An 18,069-nucleotide genomic window follows, 5' to 3' on the forward strand; every position below is an offset into this window, starting at 1 on the left:
CAAGCTGACTTTCATATTACACCAGATCAAGTGAACACTGGGCTCTAACCTGTGCGCTTTGGCAAGCCCCTTCCCACACAGATGGTGATGTTGCTGGGGGGAGGATGCATGTAATTTGGGGATGGATGAGGGAGTCTGTATGTCATTGTGTGTGTTTTGTGTGTAGTTTGGGGGCACAGACACACACACATACACAGAAGACTGACCTAGATGAAGTCAGAGCTGTCAGCTGACTCTGTGCCTGGCCGTTCCCTCGCTCTCTACCCAAAAGTGCGGCTGTATTCACAAGATAGAAACAGACATGGACTATGGTTAATCTGCCCCCCACACTCCACACACACACACACACACACATGCACGCACAGAAAGAGTCAACCGCAGCGCTTCGCGCCTGGCTATTGTATGGAAGCTTTTGTCTGGTGTGGGGTGTCCATTAGACTGAAGTGTGCTGGGATCTTTAAATACACACACAAACCTTGTCATCAAAAACTCTACTGCAAATTTAATTCAAATTCATCTGCACAGTGCATAGTTGAATGAATCGGTAATAGTCCCTTGGTAACTCATAGGCAGATATGAGTTTGCAAAAACTGAATGCATAATAATATTCATTTTCAGAAAGCAGAAAAGGATGATTAAATAATGTGAAATTGAATCAGCTTATGACCACAAAACTAAATATAGCTAAAGCTGCTTGTTCCTGTAAGTACATAAAGGAAACTGCACAAAAGGGATTATGGAAACGTCAAAGAAAATGAAAATGCGCATAACATTCTGTGTCATTCTGCTGTAGGTCTGTCAGTTTCTGCTTTGGTGGTCAGAAATATCATTCTGAATGTGTGTGTGTGTGTGTGTGTGTGTGTTCTTTTGCCTTTGATTTGTTATAGAGAATTTCCTACACTAGGCTTTGTTATATGTAGATTTGTCTTAAAAGCTGATTAATTATGACAAAATTAGGGTTAAAGGTGGAAGTTGAAAGCCTGTATTCATATTTAAGGAGGCATTTTCAAAAACATCGGTTTACTCAAACTGAGATTATGTCCTGGCTTTAACACAAAAACAATCCTCCACTGAGTCATGCCATCATGTGATGTTTTAAACCTTCAAGTGGGGTAGATTCATATGCATGCACTGAATAACACTTACATAAGTGAATAATCCAGAAAAACGGGTTTTCAAGGATATTCTTAATCATTCGCTTCCTTCCAGATGTCATTTATGATGGGGGCACTATGCAATTGATCTGATACAATGTATCGTTAATCCTATAGACTGTTTTGACATTTGTTTGAACGAGTTCAGAATCCCTCTTATATGCTTTGGATTGTGGGTGGCTTCCATGCATAATGCAACATGCGTTAATTTATATGAAACAGCTTTTTATGTTTTCCAGGACTGCAACCGATCCTTCCACAGGAGAAATCCTCATGGGGATCTGGTGTTCTTGTGATATTATTTAGTGGTGATTTGGACAAAGTGCTGTTCCTCAAATCAGAAAAACTGCTAAAGTTTTGTAATGCTTCCATTACAGCTGTTTCATTGTGTTGGCCTGAAGTTACAACCTCAAACAACTGCATTTGGTTTCTATTTGAGGACAAAGGCTTTCATGTTTCCAGTCTTGTAAAAAAAAATTGATTAAATGATATAAAGCATGCTTTTGTTCCTCACAATTGTCTACGACTGTTTAAACTGATACAATTTATGGTTCTATTTTACTGCAGAAGTAAACTTTTGTAACTTTCTCTGTGTTTCTCAACTGTTTACAGAGGACCAGCATGCGTGTAATTATGCTAATGTATATATTTCTGTATTTTGTTTTGCCTTTGCTCTCTTGTATATAATATGTGACGAATGGAGATTTGTAAATCATGCCCCTTGAACCCAGAGCAATTCCACGTGTGCAGCCTTTAGATGTGTTTCAGTTATGACTTTCGTTTCGCGAACAAATCTTTTGAGCCGATTCTTTTTAATGACTCAGTTGAACTGGTTCGCAATTTGTCTACTGACAGCGTCCAAAAATCAGCCTACATTCGTCACAGCATTTCAATCTTCTCCAATTTTGTCTGGTTTGAGCACAAATACTCGTATGTCCTTTCTCATTTTATAAGGCTCTAAATGCACACTATTTAATCTTATTTTTTTCACACTTTTGCATAATTTGACAGTCACATCTTGACTGCACGATGAAGGCTACAATAAAGTATGTTTCTTTGCTTTCTTACAAATCGTAAGTATTAATAACAGTAAGTAATAATTAACAGAAACACATTTACATAACTAAAATAACATGTTAAATTATTTCTCAGTAACCTATGTAGGTTATCAAACGGATCGGTGAATAATTTTTCAAGGTTTGGGAAAATGAATCGGATTGCCCGACGCAATGTTCAGATGTGTCGAATGAAGTTTGGTTTAATCTATGACCGCTGTAATCCACCGCTGAGCTCTAATTGGTCAATTATGTCTATTTGTGGGCGGGAACAGCAGTACGTGTGGTCGGGAGGCGTGTCAGTCATCTGCGTATGGACACGCCCACCGCTCTCTCTCAGTGAGCGCCTTCATTGAACGCGCGAGGACGCAGACGCTGTGCGTGCTGTCGGAGGTACACTCAAACGTATGACAGGATACACATACTCGAAGGAAGAAAATATGCCAGTCTCCGTCATTTTTCATGCGATGTATACACCGCTCTGTTGATTTTAGCAGTATTGTAGAGGTGAGCCGCGATGTCTGGCTGCCTAACGCTGATTGACGGACCGGATCGGTGGCGCGCGTGTTAACGCACAACTGTGTTTTCAGCTCTTGCGTAAACTTTGCAAGAACTTTGAGGAATCAAATCGCTTCCCATTTTGACGGGTGAGGTGAAACGGCAGCACAAAGCATGGCGACACAAAACGACTGCTCTGTCAAGGTCTCTTTAAGGTAAGCCCGACTGTCAGAATCTGCCCACTGTACCTCAGTGCAACCATCATTTCCCATTGTTTGTAGTGCAACACACTCTTCGTTTTATTTTATGTTCTTTGTTGATCTTACACTGTTAATTTACATCCGCAACAGAGAGTTTATAGGACGAACAGGGCTGTTGCAGTTCTCTGGGTGTGGGCTGCGCTAGGTAAGACCCGGGTGATAGTGTGGGTACATGCACATAGATGCAATATTGCAACCGGTAGAGAGTAAAATCGCTTGCAAGTACCAAACACACAGCTGTGCACGATAGTTATAGTTGAATGTGCCGCTACATACATGCCATATACATGTTACATGCATGCATAATAACATGCATAACGCATATCGAGACAGAAGTTATATTAAGGTCTGGCTTGTGTTCGTGTAAGTGTGCAGCAAAGTGCATTTCATTGCTTTATGAGTTTTGCATAACTGCTGAAGGGCATCAGATGATGCAGGAATGTCTGCAAGGTGATAATGGCACAAAGACGCGTGCGCGCTCCCTCTCAGTGTCCTTATTTCCTTTGTTAAAACTCTACATTAGGGATTAAATCGCTGTAGATCGATTCGCGTCCATCAGAATTGCCAATCACATTAATGTGATTATTCACTGGCGGTGAGCTCGTAAATTGAAGCGCGTGTCATTAGTCTGGAGCGGTGAGTAGCATGACTGGAGGCGGTGGTCTAAGCATTGTCTGGATCCTCCTTAGATCAGTCTGATAGAAGAAGATCGAGATCAAATCAACTGTCTGGGTGTGTTATATCCCAGTAGTCCCGTTTTCTTGCAGTAAACTCTCTGGTGAGCATGGACTGTGTGCTGTTTTAAAAGGCCAATTGGACCTGCTGGTGCAGTTTTAAAGTGGGTCTTTTGTGCTGTCCAGTATTAGGAAATGTGGCTTCAGGTGCATGCTTGATTTTTGATGCAACGTTTGCATAGTGAGCGTGCTTTACTGTGGCAGCTGCTCACACCTGCAGATGGGAGGGGGAGCATTACATTAATGAATGAAGTGTTCTGCTGACCATCAAAAAGGCGGACTGTTATTTAAAGCTACTGTATTCTTTATCTACACATACTGACTGGCTCCAGCTCCAGTGCTTGCAAAGCAGGACCGGATTGGTATTCCCCAAACATTTGATGGGCGGTCAAGCATCACTGTTAGTATTGCACACGATTAACATAAAGGGGTGTTCACCCTGGCAGCGGTGTGCAATGACAGAGTGACCAAAAGTCATCCGTTTTCAGTGATAATTGGCAACATTCTAGAAAAGTCTGCATCAAAAGGCAAAATTAGTAACCCACCACCAGAGAAGTTATTGCAAAGGCACTTTGAAGAAGCATAACGCTTAATATAGCAATTCTAGAAAATCAAATTAAGGTTGCTCTTGTTGTTGCTGTGACTCAGGTGCAACCAAGCACATTTGTATGCGGTCCTCGAAAGTTGGCTCAAATTATCAAACTGACTGGATGGATTTCTAGACTGAGGGCAAAAGTTTAGAGTCTGCATCAATCAACACCAAGTCACTTCCGTCAGTTCGCTTGCCCATTCAGTCTTAATGGTTGATGGTAAATGAACTTGGCTTGCTGTTCTTGAACGAGGCTCGATCCTGAGGCTTGGCTTGAGATCTGAATGCTACAGTATTACATAAAGAAAAATATTGGGATCGGGGAGGAATGCTAGAAGAACTGCTGGGACGTCCCAGTGACTGCTGCTTCTGTACGATTGAAAAGACTGAATGATTATGCTGCACCAAAACAAATGAAATTGAAATTCGCTAAATTTTGAAATGCACGTTACTGATCTTATTGTGAAAGATTCATCCATGCACATTTCATTCATTTAATTGCAGTATCATAACTCCGTGAAATGACAAGACTTCTCTCAAACTTCTCCAATCATTTTGTCTGCATAAACCCCACCCCATTAGAAAACATGTCTGGCATTCATTATTATGAGGTTAAGTGCAAACCAAGCATAATTAGTCACCCATTAATATTATTTTTGTTACATAAAAGAAATCATGAAAGTTGAGTGAATAGCTTTATGGCATTCATTAGAGACTTGCTTTCTGTTTACCGACATCTAAGTATAAATTATAGATGTATGATATTATTTATATTATAGATTTTCATTATGTTTCAAATTGACACAAACGTCATAACATCTTTTTGTATCATCTAGAATTCTGAGTTTCCCACTTGTAAATACAACTTTGTTTGGTCCTTTATGTGCTAGGAACTTGTAATTCTGAATTACGTAAGATCCGCCTCCATCCAATCAACAGCCAATGAATTAATCAAGTACTTGCCCTTCTTTTTTCTTTTCTTTTTTTGGGTGAACATCACAATACAAAGGTAAAATCTGTTGTTACGTCCATTACATCAAGACAAGTTGAGAAAAAATTAACCAAACACATTTGGATGCAGTCTTTCTTCTAAAGTTGACAGAATATATCAAACATGTTCGTTAACTAGATTAAATGATCTCGGGTCTTGGTGGAAAGACTTTGGAGTCTAAAGTTGTAAGTGATTTTTCTGTGAAATTTGTCAACCTCAACTAGCCAAAATCCACAGACTGATTGGACTCGTCCCAATGGTTGTCATATGAAAACTCTTGGGGAGCAACACATTTTTGTGTCAATTCAAAACTAAGAAGCAGTGAAATCCTCAAAATTCCATTTATTTCATCATTGGCAGTTGTTTTTTGGAATTTCCCTGCAGAGCCATTGGATAAGCGCAGGCAGGATGTGACTGGGCTGAAACGGTGAGAGATTGAGGACATCAGCCAATCAGAATCTTCCCTGATGTCCACTTTAACGACACACAAGATGAGACGATGGATCTTAATTTCAGAAGTTCTTTCTGGATGAAATCCATACCGGTAGCCTAATTTACTGTGTTGCGAGTGATTCTGCATTTACAGTACGTCACGTCATTACTGTCGTTTGCGAATAAACTACTTCCTCATGATATTACTGAGAAGCAAAATGTCCTTGCCATGGTGAGAATGTGACCTCAGCGTAGCAAGCTCAGCGGCGCTTCTCATGAGTTGACCCTTTTTCTACCTCATTTCCTCTTAATCACCATTGAAGCCTGTAGTTGAGAGATTGATTATGTTTGTGCCTCTGTGGGTGGGAGTTTGCATCTGTATTGTGTGTGTGTGTGTGTGTGTTGTCCCATTGGTGTATGTCATCTGCAGGCCATCTTTCCTCGCCTCCACCCTTCTGGTGAAGACAAGCGAGACGTTCTCCAGGAGTGTTGACTCAACAGCGCTGGTATAATTAGAAACGAAGCAAAAATTTGTTCTGTTGATGATTTTCTTGCCTGATAAAAGAAGGTTATCCATATTGTGGCGGCAGGCTGTCTGTAGTTGGAGGGGTCTCTTAGAAATCCCTTCGGGGTCTCGAGATAACACGTCTGATGATTTCATATTTATGGGAATCTTCTAACATCACTAGTTGTTTTTAGAAATGTTCTCCTTTCTCAATGGACAGATAAGTGCCTGCATGTGACAGTTTGAGAAATGCATGATCTGTTTTTATGTTCAGTCTGCTTTCTACTGACATGGCTTGATCTTTTCTCCAGGGGTTGGCTGAGAATGCAGAGGTTTGTGGGGGGATCATGTTAATAGTTGAGGCTCCCGGGAACTAGATCCATAATTGCCTCGTTTATGAGAATAGCTCCCTCCAAGACTTTAGTGTAAAGCGTTTTGGGGCTTTTAAGATCCTTGGCATCCCCAGGAGTTACATGGTAGAGGTGATCACTAGGTCAGTGACGAATCACAGTGTGAAGAAAAGTCTTTTACAAGTCCAGTCGCCAAGTTCTTAGAAATGGCCTCTTCGTAGACATATTGGTTCCACGTGGTTTTAAAAAACGTAAATTTATTTTATTTATTTGTTTTATTTTAATTTATGTATTTATTAATAAATGTGTATGTATATATATATATATATATATATATATATATATATATATATTTTATTTAACTATTTTATTTATTTTTAAGTTTGTTATAATTTTAAGTTTAATATAAGTTTAAATTCATTATCTTAAAAATGTTTATTATATATTCAAAGAAGTTTTTTTTTTCTATCTCGCTCTCTCGCTCTCTCGCTCTCTCTCTCGCTCTCTCTCTCTCTCGCTCTCTCTCGCTCTCGCTCTCTCGCTCTCGCTCTCTCTCTCTCTCTCTCTATATATATATATATATTAAAAGGTTAAAAATGTTTAAAGGTTAAAAGTGTCAAAAATATATAATTTATTTATTAATTTATAAATATCTTTGGTAACCCTGATGTTGTATAGACAAAGTGTGGGCCTTTTCTCTGGTTTTGAGGAGAATATGGAAAGGGTTTATTTGGTTGGAAATTTCGGTTAAGCTGCACTTGAAGTAATGACCGGTTAAGCCTGCTGCTGATAAGACGATAAAGTCAGCAAGTTGAGGATTCATTTAGGTTCACAAAAATGTACAAAACAGCCTAAATCGTTTTTGCTGCTGAGGGAAGCAGCTTCTTTAGTTCTTACTTGATAGTGCTTACTAATATTATGACTTCCTGAACATGCCACATGAGCTGTACCTTCTTTTGTCGATCTCTGTTTCTTTACTTCCTGATGATGCAATATTTAGGGATGGGTGGAGTCCTGTGATTTGAAAGCTCACAAACAAAGTATGCACCAGCCGGCATTTTTGTGAACCGACCATGTCATCATCACACGCACCTCGCTGCATGACAGTCGCTTAAATTAAAGACCCTAATTGCATGCTAAGTTGCGAAAATCTCACTATGACTATCCTTCCTGCAGTTTCCACAGGAAATCGTTTGCCATGCAAGGCAGTAGATTATGTGCAGCTGAACACGTTAAGTTCGACGCACTGCACAGGAAGTGATAGCCGAGGGGGTCAGAGTCTCAGTTTCTGGAAGCCAGGAAGACGTGCTATTATATGCACCCAGTAGTCAGTTTGCCTTGGGGCTTCCCTTTAAAACCTCTTCCAGACCCTCCGACCCTGATTCACTGACATGAGAGCATCAATTGATAATGTCTCTCTCTCTGAGTGAATTAGATGCTGTTCTGGTAGACATCGATGCAAGAAAAGGCCGGTTGTGTTTCAGATGAAAAGGGGAAGAGGCTTGAAGGGAGGCGGCGAGAGAAAGCTAGCGAGAGGGCAAGAGAAAACAGGAAGTGTCTTTTTCTCTTTCAGTGTCAAAGGGCTGCATAGCAAAGTCAACATTAGCTCTTGTGGAAGCATACAGAGAGAGGCATTTATTAATTATTTGTGTGTGATGGGTCACACTGTGTGTTTTGTGGACTCTAATAAACAGCTGTGTCTCACAATCTTTCAGATAGAGAAATATAATTTGGTCCGTAGAGTAAACAATGGAATACACTACAAGACCTTTTTAGGTTTATTGTGTTGATTTGTTAGTTGTTCCTGTGGCTCAAGTGGTAAAGCATTGCGTTAGCAACACAAGGTTGTGGGTTCGATTCCCAGGGAACACATGTTAGGTAAAAAATGTTAACCTGAATGCACTAAGTCGCTTTGGATAAAAGCGTCTGCTAAGTGCATATATGTAAGTGTAATTTTAAGACGCTAGGCATCATACACTTCCAATTGAAAAAACTGGCCATCATACAATAAACGAATGAGAAACATACTCTAGCAGACGTTAAAGTCACACACAAACGTGTTTTTGATATCTTCATTGTCTGAAGCAAAAAAATCTGTGACCATCATACTCTATGCAATTTTCTATCCAGTCTACTCTGCTGACTTTGACAAACCCTGTAGACTGGGGCAAAAGTCTGGGCGAAAGTTGTGTAGTGTATTCCAGCCTTAATGTCATCAGATGTTCTTAACAAACGGTAAGGGATGTTATTAAAAGGATAGAACGGTTCCTTTAAGAGAGATTAATGGTTTTAAAATGAATGCAAAGCTGAGGGATTTGTGTGTGTACTTTTACCTTGTTACAAAACTTTAATTGGGATCAAGGGAGCATGGCATAAGTTATTCCCAGCGTAACCTCTTTGGTCCTGTTTAATCTTAGTTGTGAAATAATTAACCTAGAGGACTTCATGGTTTTTGCATTTAGTATTTCTGAACTTTTTGCATACTGAAGCCGTTTTTGCTCTTATTCAAATTTCAGCAAAGGTTTAGGAAACTTCAAAAGGGCTTTTCTGAGGTACACATACGTGGGCTATTTTTCCTTCTTCATGCTCCACTAGACTCTCTTGGTTGTCCAAGGACCACGGAGCGCAGCCCCCTCGCTCAGATGCTGGACCGCTTTCAGGACGAGCTTGTACCCTGGCCTTTGAAATCAGACGGACCCCCTGCCACCCTCTCCAGCCATCAGCCCCTCCCACAGTCCTGCTTTTCTCTCATGAATTGTGGGACAATTAAGTGAATAGCTTTCTGGTTTTGGACCTTTTGCGCCGGTCCTTCAGTAACTCCTTTCATACCGCATAACAGAGCCAGGGCCGGGACAGTCACCCAGGGTTTGGAGCACCCGGGACCTTCTGGACATTGCACAGCTTGTAAACTACAGAAAAGAAGTTGTTTAACGGATCTAAGGGACCAGCTGGTGATAAGGTATCTTAAGCTGTAAGGAGCTTAAATAGGTCCTGGGGTCTCTGCTGAAATCGCTTTCGCTTCCTTATTAGTGGTAGCATATAAGGCAAGTGTTATTGCTCATTAAATGCTAGCGTATATCTTCAGCACTATTTGAGCTTCAGACTCCGATTGATGAATAGAGTTGTGTGTAAGCAGTCAGACTTTGATTTGAACCTGACTTTGATTTACACTAGCGTTTGGATTTAAGATTATTTTATAAATGTTTTTTTAAAAAGAAGTCTCCTACACTTTAAGATTTAATAAAAAAAATACAGTAATATTGTGAGAAACTATTACAATTTAAAATAACTTTTCTATTAAAAAATGTTTTTAGTCCTGTGATGCAAACTACATTTTCAGCATCGTAGTCACATAGTCTTCAGTGTCACATGATCCCTCAGAAATCATTCTAATATGCTGATTTGGTGCTCAAGAAACATTTCAGATCAACAGTTGCACTGATTTTTTATTTTTTAAATGCATGTATTTATAGTTTTTTTTTGTTTTATAATTTACAGTGTTTACTAGAAATATTTAGTAACACGTTAATGTATTAACTATCACTTTTAGTCCTTGCATCCTTGTGTAATAAAAGTATTCATTCCTAAAAATAATAATCACATTTACCCCAAAACTATGTACAGCATTGTAAAAAAACAACTTCAGAACCATTTCTAATACCCACAACATCTTAGTACTGTGTTAGTAAGTTTGCATGGCCAAACATCACAGAAAATCTAAATATGTAGTATTCTTTGTATGTTTTGCAAAATGTTAAATGTTATCATAAACTGTCAAAAGGTGCTGATTGATTTACCATTGCTCTGTGAAATTGCGTAGGCAAAATCCAGTATATCAATCATGTATTACACACTGCTTGTTTAATTCAAGCTTGAACAGATGAATGTCACACATATTCAGAGCTTGATTACAATATGACTGTTAATGCTCATCATGTTATTTAAAGATAATAAACTGATGAATACAATTACTTAGAAGTGACCTTTTAAAAGAGCCTGCTTGCATGAATAGGATCTGTGTGCTGCTTATGTGTACCACACAATAAACTCTCATTCCCACACGCACTCAGTGTCGCTCCCTGCTGCGATCACTGGACCGTTTGACTTTGAAATGGGTGTTGAGAGAAAAGAGACTGAGACAAGCCTCTAGAAATCCAGCGATGTGCCAAAATCACTCTTTTAAAACCCTACATCTGCATGAACGTGTGTCTGAGTTTTGACTGGAATATCAGTGTATTGCACACAACTGCATACTATCTGCTTAGTATTAAAATTGCATGTGAAACATTAGTATTATTAGTGCTGACAAAATATTAATCGCGATTAATTGCATCCAAAATAAAAGTTTCTCTTTACATAATGTGTATGTATGTGTATTATATATATATATATATATAATAATTTTTTTTTTGAAAATTTTTTACATGTATACACTTTCACATACACATTTTTAGGATCATTATCACATGATCCTTTAGAAATCATTCTAATATGATTCATTATCAAAGTTGGAAACAGTTCTGCTGCTTAATATTTTTTCAGAAAACGTGATACTTTTTTAGGATACTTTGATGAATAATTAAAAAAAGAAGCTATGTTTTTAAAATATAAATATTTTGTAATAACAATATACACTACTGGTCAGTAATTTGGGGTCAGTAATTTTTTTTTTCTTTCTTTTTAAAATAAAAATAAAATCAATACTCTTATTCAGCAAGGATGTGTTAAATTGATAAAAAGTGATAAAGAAAATATATTATTAGAATTTTTTTTTATTTTGAATAAATGCAGTTCTTTTTAACCTTTTATTCATCAAATATATTAGACAGCAGAACTGTTTCCAACACTCATAATAAATCAGAATATTAGAATGATTTCTAAATGATCATGTGATAGACTGGATGTTACATGTGACACTGAAGGCTGGAGTAATGATGCTGAAAATTCAGCTTTGCATCACAGGAATACATTTTTTTTAAAAAGTATATTCAAATAGAAAAATATTATTTTAAGTTGTAATAATATTTCACAATATTACTGTTTTTTCTGTATTTGTGATCAAATAAATGCAGGCTTGATGAGCAGAAGAAACTTCTTTCAAAAACATTAAAAATAGTAATGTTTCCAAACTTTTGGTCTGTACTGTAATTATATATATATATATATATATATATATATATATATATATATATATATATATATATATATATATATATATATATATAATATGTATATATATATATATAATATGTATATATATATATATATAATATGTATAATCTATTAACATAACATATATATATACATGCATATATGTGTATTTATATGTACATAATAAATATACAGAGTACACGCATATATGTAAACAAACTATTATTTTGATGCAATTAATCGTTTTACAGCACTTATTATACAACTTTAAAGGGGTCAAATTATGTTTTTTTTAAGGTTATCTTGTGTATTTGGGGTTACAAAATATGTTGATGCTTTAATGTTCAAAAAACACATTATTTTTCAAATACTGTACATTATTGTAGGTCCTCTATGCCACCCCTCTTTCAAACACGTTGTAAGTCCCTCCTTCCGAAAAGCACAATCTGCTCTGATTGGCCAACTAACCCAGTGCATTGTGATTGGCCAAACACCGCAAGCACTTGTTGGAAATGTAACGCCCCTTTCCATAATCGCGAGCTTCATCTTTAAAAATAAATGTAAAGACAGTTAATAATGTCTTTAGTTTTACCATCAGTTCAAGCCCGAAAGGGGAACAGAGTGGTGTGACAGACACAGTGATGAAACTTGTATGTGTTTGCAGTACACAAGCCACGGACGGTTAAGACGGCTGACTCCACTGTGTGACTCTCTCTCTCTCTCTCTCTCTCTCTCACACTTACACTCACACTCACACACACACGCATGCACGCACACAACATGCAAAACTCTGCATTTGAACATTCAATAGCAAATGCTTCAATTAATAACAAAACGTACAGTAGATGATTCAGAAGCAGCAGATTGCCGTAGCAAAGTCAGAATAACACTCCAAAGAGAAAGGATTTTTTTAAAATTGCATAATATGACCCCTTTAATAATATTACAGTCACATGACTTCATTACTTCATTATATTTGTTTAATCCAGCAAATGCTGTCTATAATCTTAAACAAGAAAAGCCATTTTAATGCAGTTTCGTGTGAAAAATTTGTTTTTGGCAGTGCGATTTTTTTTTTTTTTTTTTTTTTTTTTTTTTTTTATAAAAAAAATAAATATATATATATATATATTTTAAATGTGTTTATTATATATCAGTTTAATTACATTTTTTTTTATTTAATTGTATTTAATTTAATATTTTATTGTATTTTATTTAATTTTTACCCTCATTTGACCCAGAATCTTTTTGTTGGTGGAACACTGTGGGATTATCATATTACAAATGCTTCCTAATCGGACGGCTCTTTGGATGAAGATGCTGAGTAATTGTACACCTGGTCTCCTCACTTCTGTAGCTTTGATGAAGCACACAGTTTTGAAAATATTCCTGATGCCCCTGCTTTCTTATTCAGAAGAACGTTATACTGTTTTTTTTGTTGCTCTTCTCTTCAACCTCTCCGACTGGCCAGCGCATAACTATTCTTTGTGCAAAGCCCTTCTTAGATCTCTGTAATGGGGGTAATCCCGTCCTGCAGGCCTTACGGATCTCTGAACGGCCCTCTGGGAGTTCTAGTCCACACGAAAACGAGAGTTTTGGAATCAGAGCTCAGGGTCTGTGTGAATCATTAATTGGGCCTGTTATAGATGCTTTAAAGAGTCTGCTTCACTCATCAGACTGATCACGGGGTTGAAATGGGCTCTGTGCTAATTAAGTCTTCCAGCATTGTTACAAAATCTAACGAGCCTCGGCATTTGAAAGGGATGGTTCATCCAAAAAATAAAAATGGTCATGTATTCAACCTCATGTCGTTCCAAACTTGCTTGCATTCGGCTACTACAAAACACATAATATCTGAAAGGTATTTTTTATCAGTTTTATCCAAACAGTAAAAGTCATTGGAGTCCATAATCTCCACAAGGCTTTTGTGAAGTGAAACAATCAATTTGTATAATGAAAATATCAATATTTAAGCTTTTGTTCATTTGTTCATTCACTTTCAGATTGTGCAATTCAAGTGAAGTGCAACTCAACAATTGATTCCGATAGAGTTTGATGTTAGCATGTTGATAATGTTAATATGATTGGAAGCCCTTATCTGCCACTAAATAAACATTAAATTATTATTTGTCACAATTCAGATTTGTTTTCATGCAATTGCAAGTTTACATCTGACAGTTCTCAGAATTGTGAGACATAAACTAGAAATTGCAAGTTACAAAATCAGAATTGCAAACTATAAACTCTCAATTCTGACTTTTCTCAAAATTTGTAGTTTATTTATATCTTGCACAGCAAGTCAGTTCACTTTTCAGTCTATTTCAAACAGCTTCTCTGTGTTGGATGTTATGTAAGAGTTTACATGGATTGTATTAGTCAGCAGAGAGGTTCGCTTCACACTTTCTGTGATGCGATTGCATGCATGTATTTTTAAACAAGATGGATTTGCATGTCTGTGCATTTGCTTTTGTGCCAGCTTTAGCCCAGGGGAGTAGCAGACGTCCACAGGCGCTACTCGTATGTTGAGTTATGGAGATTAAGCAATCTAACAAAGTGACTTGCGAGCGAGAGAGCATGTAGGTACTATACCTCAAGCTTTTCAATTACACTCTCAGGCTACCCAGTGAGACCATGTTAATGCAATGCAGCACAATAAAGCCCCTTTCTATATGATTGTCTGCCCTTCTTCTTTGTTTCTGGGCTTAGAATATCCTGGCAACAGTATGACTGGCAAGTATGTTCTGGGAAGAATGGAACCTTGGCAATCCACACTTGCTCATTTCCTCACCTGTTTTTCCCAGCTGCCCCTCGTTTAATAAATGAGGTGGGCCAACATCCCTGCTGTGGCCCATCCTTTCACTTTCTCTCAGGTAAAGTATGGCGCAGCTGAAAATCCCAAAGTCTGCCAAAAAACGCAAAGGGAGTCGAGAACCAAGCCAGAATCTCCCATTTCACCATATGAAGGTCCCCTAGTGTCCGTTCCTCTGGTCCTCAGGAGCTTCATATGGCGTCTGTGGTAGCAGATGTTTGCACGCTAGGCTATTATTCACCTGCAGAGCTGCAGAGTCTCCATGCATAAGTGGACACTACGAAGACAGGGTTGAGATTCATTGGGGAAAGTAGATGCTTGGTCATGTTCATGTTAGCCACAAGGCATTGAAAAAAGTCTGTCTGGCCCTTGTGAATAATACCAGTCCATGATCTGGAGCTCCATGCTCTCTCTATTGTTCTGTTAATATTAATGTGATCAATAATGGGTTGCACGCATTGGGAAATGACCGGCTCAGAAAGAGGCTCAGAGGACTCAATGACCATTTACTGAATCATTTTTAAAACTTTGCCTGGCCTTTAGGACTCTGATGACCATAATATTGCTTTTTGTATTATTCACTGTGAAAATTTCCATTGAGACGAAATAACTACCTTTTAAAACCGATTTATGGCATTAATTATGTTTCTCTTTGTATTTATGGCCCAAAGCACTTTGAAGGGGTCACATGAACTATTATTTAAGAAAAAAAGTTGGCTGTGTTTGGAATAGAGTCTTGCCATATAAAATGAAAAAAATTCTGATATTTTGCGGTCTCAAAATTTAGATTTTTGTCATGATTTTTAAACATGCAAAGTGATGAAAACAGGAAGATGGGAGCATATATAGAATAAAATCTGTTGACTTAAGCAAACTTTTTGCATTGTATGCCAGTGGTGATCATTCAAAATTGTGAAAAAGTAATCTTTCATTTATTTATTTTTTTTCTCCAAAGTTTGCATGCCTTTAACTCAAGTCTTAACACCCTTTTCGATTTTAGCCTTGAACAAACTTTCCTTTTAGTGTTTTAATTTTTAAAGCCCTGGTTTAGTTCAAGAGTTACTGGGATCTAACAAGGCCTCCAATCATTTTTTTCTTTTCTTTTAAAATATTATTTTAGTGTATTGTGTCCACTAATAAATGCACTCAACTTTATGTATTTGTCCAGTGTGATATAATGAAACTGAGCACTATGAACCTTCACTCCTAAGGTATTTTTATGTTTTTATTTAAAAAAAAATTAACATAGAAATGACACTAGTATCAGTCATTCTGTCCCCTAGCTCCCATGGAAATTCACAGTGAAACCTTTCAAAGGCATTGTTTTTACCTTTTTATTACAGTATTTTTAGGATTCAAAGCTCTGAATATCTGGTTACTCTGGCTCTGAATGGATTCATTCCCATCAGGACAGTATTGCGTTCAGTCCCTCCTTAAGGGGGGAAGTCGTGGCCTAATGGTTAGAGAGTCGGACTCCCAATCGAAAGGTTGTGAGTTCGAGTCCCGGGCCGGCAGGAATTGTGGGTGGGGGGAGTGCATGTACAGTTCTCTCTCCACCTTCAATAACATGACTTAGGTGCCCTTGAGCAAGGCATCGAACCCCCAACTGCTCCCCGGGCGCCGCAGCATAAATGGCTGCCCACTGCTCCGGGTGTGTGCTCACAGTGTGTGTGTGTGTGTGTTCACTGCTCTGTGTGTGTGCACTTTGGATGGGTTAAACGCAGAGCACAAATTCCGAGTATGGGTCACCATACTTGGCTGAATGTCACTTCACTTAAGCGCCCTTTAATGAACTGAACAACGGTTCCCCTCATTCTCTGACTTCAAAGACGATTATCAATGCGGTGTCACCTGAGTGCTCCTGTATCAGGTTCACACATGTTTTACAATCACATGCTTGCATTGTTTTCTGTGCAGGCACCAATGTGGCAGTCAAAACAGAGCCACCTTGGTGACTCCAAACACAGAAGACAGAAAGCTCCGCTTTCTATTCATTAGCTGTCTGAGATAAACAAGAGCTTTTTATGGCCCACTCGGAGAAAAATTAGATCACCATTTACAAGCCGTTTCTCAAAATATGTCAGTCAAACAATGGGCTAGAGCCCTGCCACTCACATTTGACAAATGACTTTCAAAAGCTTCTAAATGTATGTATTTTTCAGACCAGAAGATGGTATAAAAACTTTTTAAGAAATGTCCTTAGTTATTTTCAGCAAATTGACTTAAAAAATGACTTAAATACTAATGACTTAAAAAATGTCACATGGTGTAACCATAAAGTAATTTTTAATTTATTTATTTTTTACCGTTAATATGTTGAGTGTACACATCTGTCATTATTTTCAAACTAAATGTATAAATATTTTATCATACATTATTAATTGAATTTATATGGGGTCCTTTTATTTGAACACAACAGTAAGTTGCACCACTTGACTTGGTGATTCGGCAAACTTCAGTGGTATTTTTATTTTTTTTCTTCTCTTGACTCATTCACTTGCCTATTATCTTGGACACAGAAACACTGGAAAATGAACGTGACATGATTATGTAACACAATATCACTGTTTTCCTGAGGTATATGGATCAGAGTCTCTCTAACATGGTTTAAAACAAGCAGGAGCTGGGGTGAGTTTTCCGTTTGGTTGAATCCAGTGGTCTGATAACCTTTTTTCTAAAGGGCAAGAAGGACGTGCTGTTGTGTGTTTGAGGTGAAGCCTCAGACATCCTCCTCTTCCTTGAGAACACCACAAACACACTTAGTCATTCTTTTTATCTCCATTTCTCACATACACGCACAGGCTGACATGCTTTACTGTTTAAATTCTTATGAATTCTTCATTGAAATGCAAAAACTACCATATTTTGCTTCAAGTGAGATGAAACGCTACAGAGAAAACTGAACTGTGGGACTGGGAAGGAGATTTGACATCTGGTGAGACTCTCCACCTTCAAAAAGGGGCCCCCAGGGCGACTAGAGGTCACACACACACACACACACACACTACCCCGAAACTTACATGCGCAGCGTGTGAAACTAGGGCTCTTAACTAGCTCTGAGGTCTTGAGGATGCACAAACCCATGTCTCTTTCAGGTCCTGGGGGCCAGCAGAGATCATACTCATCTTATGTTCTCCAGATGAGATGGAAACATCATGTTAGTTGGGGCTGTAGGTTAACATAGGGCTGCACAATAATGTTTAAACTGATCATCAAAAATTATGGTGAAGATTATTTCTTAAGTTTTCATTTGAATTGTTGCACATTAATTTAAGCACAAATTAAAAGAACTTCAGCTTGTAAGCAGTTTTTTTAAAAACCTCACCTAGTTTCCTATATTTCAAATGATAAGTCATCATTTTTATTAACAAATTGAATGAAACCATTACAGATGAAATCGAAGATTTATTAAAATTAAATAAATTAAATTAAATAAAATATTAAACCGTAAAACACAAAATTTGTACAAAACCATGCATCATGGTTCTGTCATGAACACGTGTCTGTCAAAGACACTGAAGAGAAGAATTTGTTGAATAGT

The 18,069-nt window shown here is 37.8% G+C and overlaps 1 protein-coding gene across 8 annotated transcripts in view; it reads left to right on the plus strand.

Annotated features, from left to right (window-relative positions):
- The first annotated feature begins 2,511 nt into the window (after positions 1–2,511).
- The window catches only part of kif21b (kinesin family member 21B), an 87,415-nt gene continuing 71,857 nt past the window's right edge, over positions 2,512–18,069 (plus strand). For all 8 annotated transcript variants that reach the window (XM_059537049.1, XM_059537057.1, XM_059537053.1 and 5 more), the window contains exon 1: positions 2,512–2,922. In XM_059537049.1, the coding sequence (XP_059393032.1) occupies positions 2,882–2,922 (41 nt within the window). In that variant the 5' untranslated portion in view covers positions 2,512–2,881. The remainder of the gene's footprint in view (positions 2,923–18,069) is intronic.

This window comes from Carassius carassius, chromosome 44 (genome assembly GCF_963082965.1).
Source record: "Carassius carassius chromosome 44, fCarCar2.1, whole genome shotgun sequence".
NCBI lineage: Eukaryota > Metazoa > Chordata > Actinopteri > Cypriniformes > Cyprinidae > Carassius > Carassius carassius.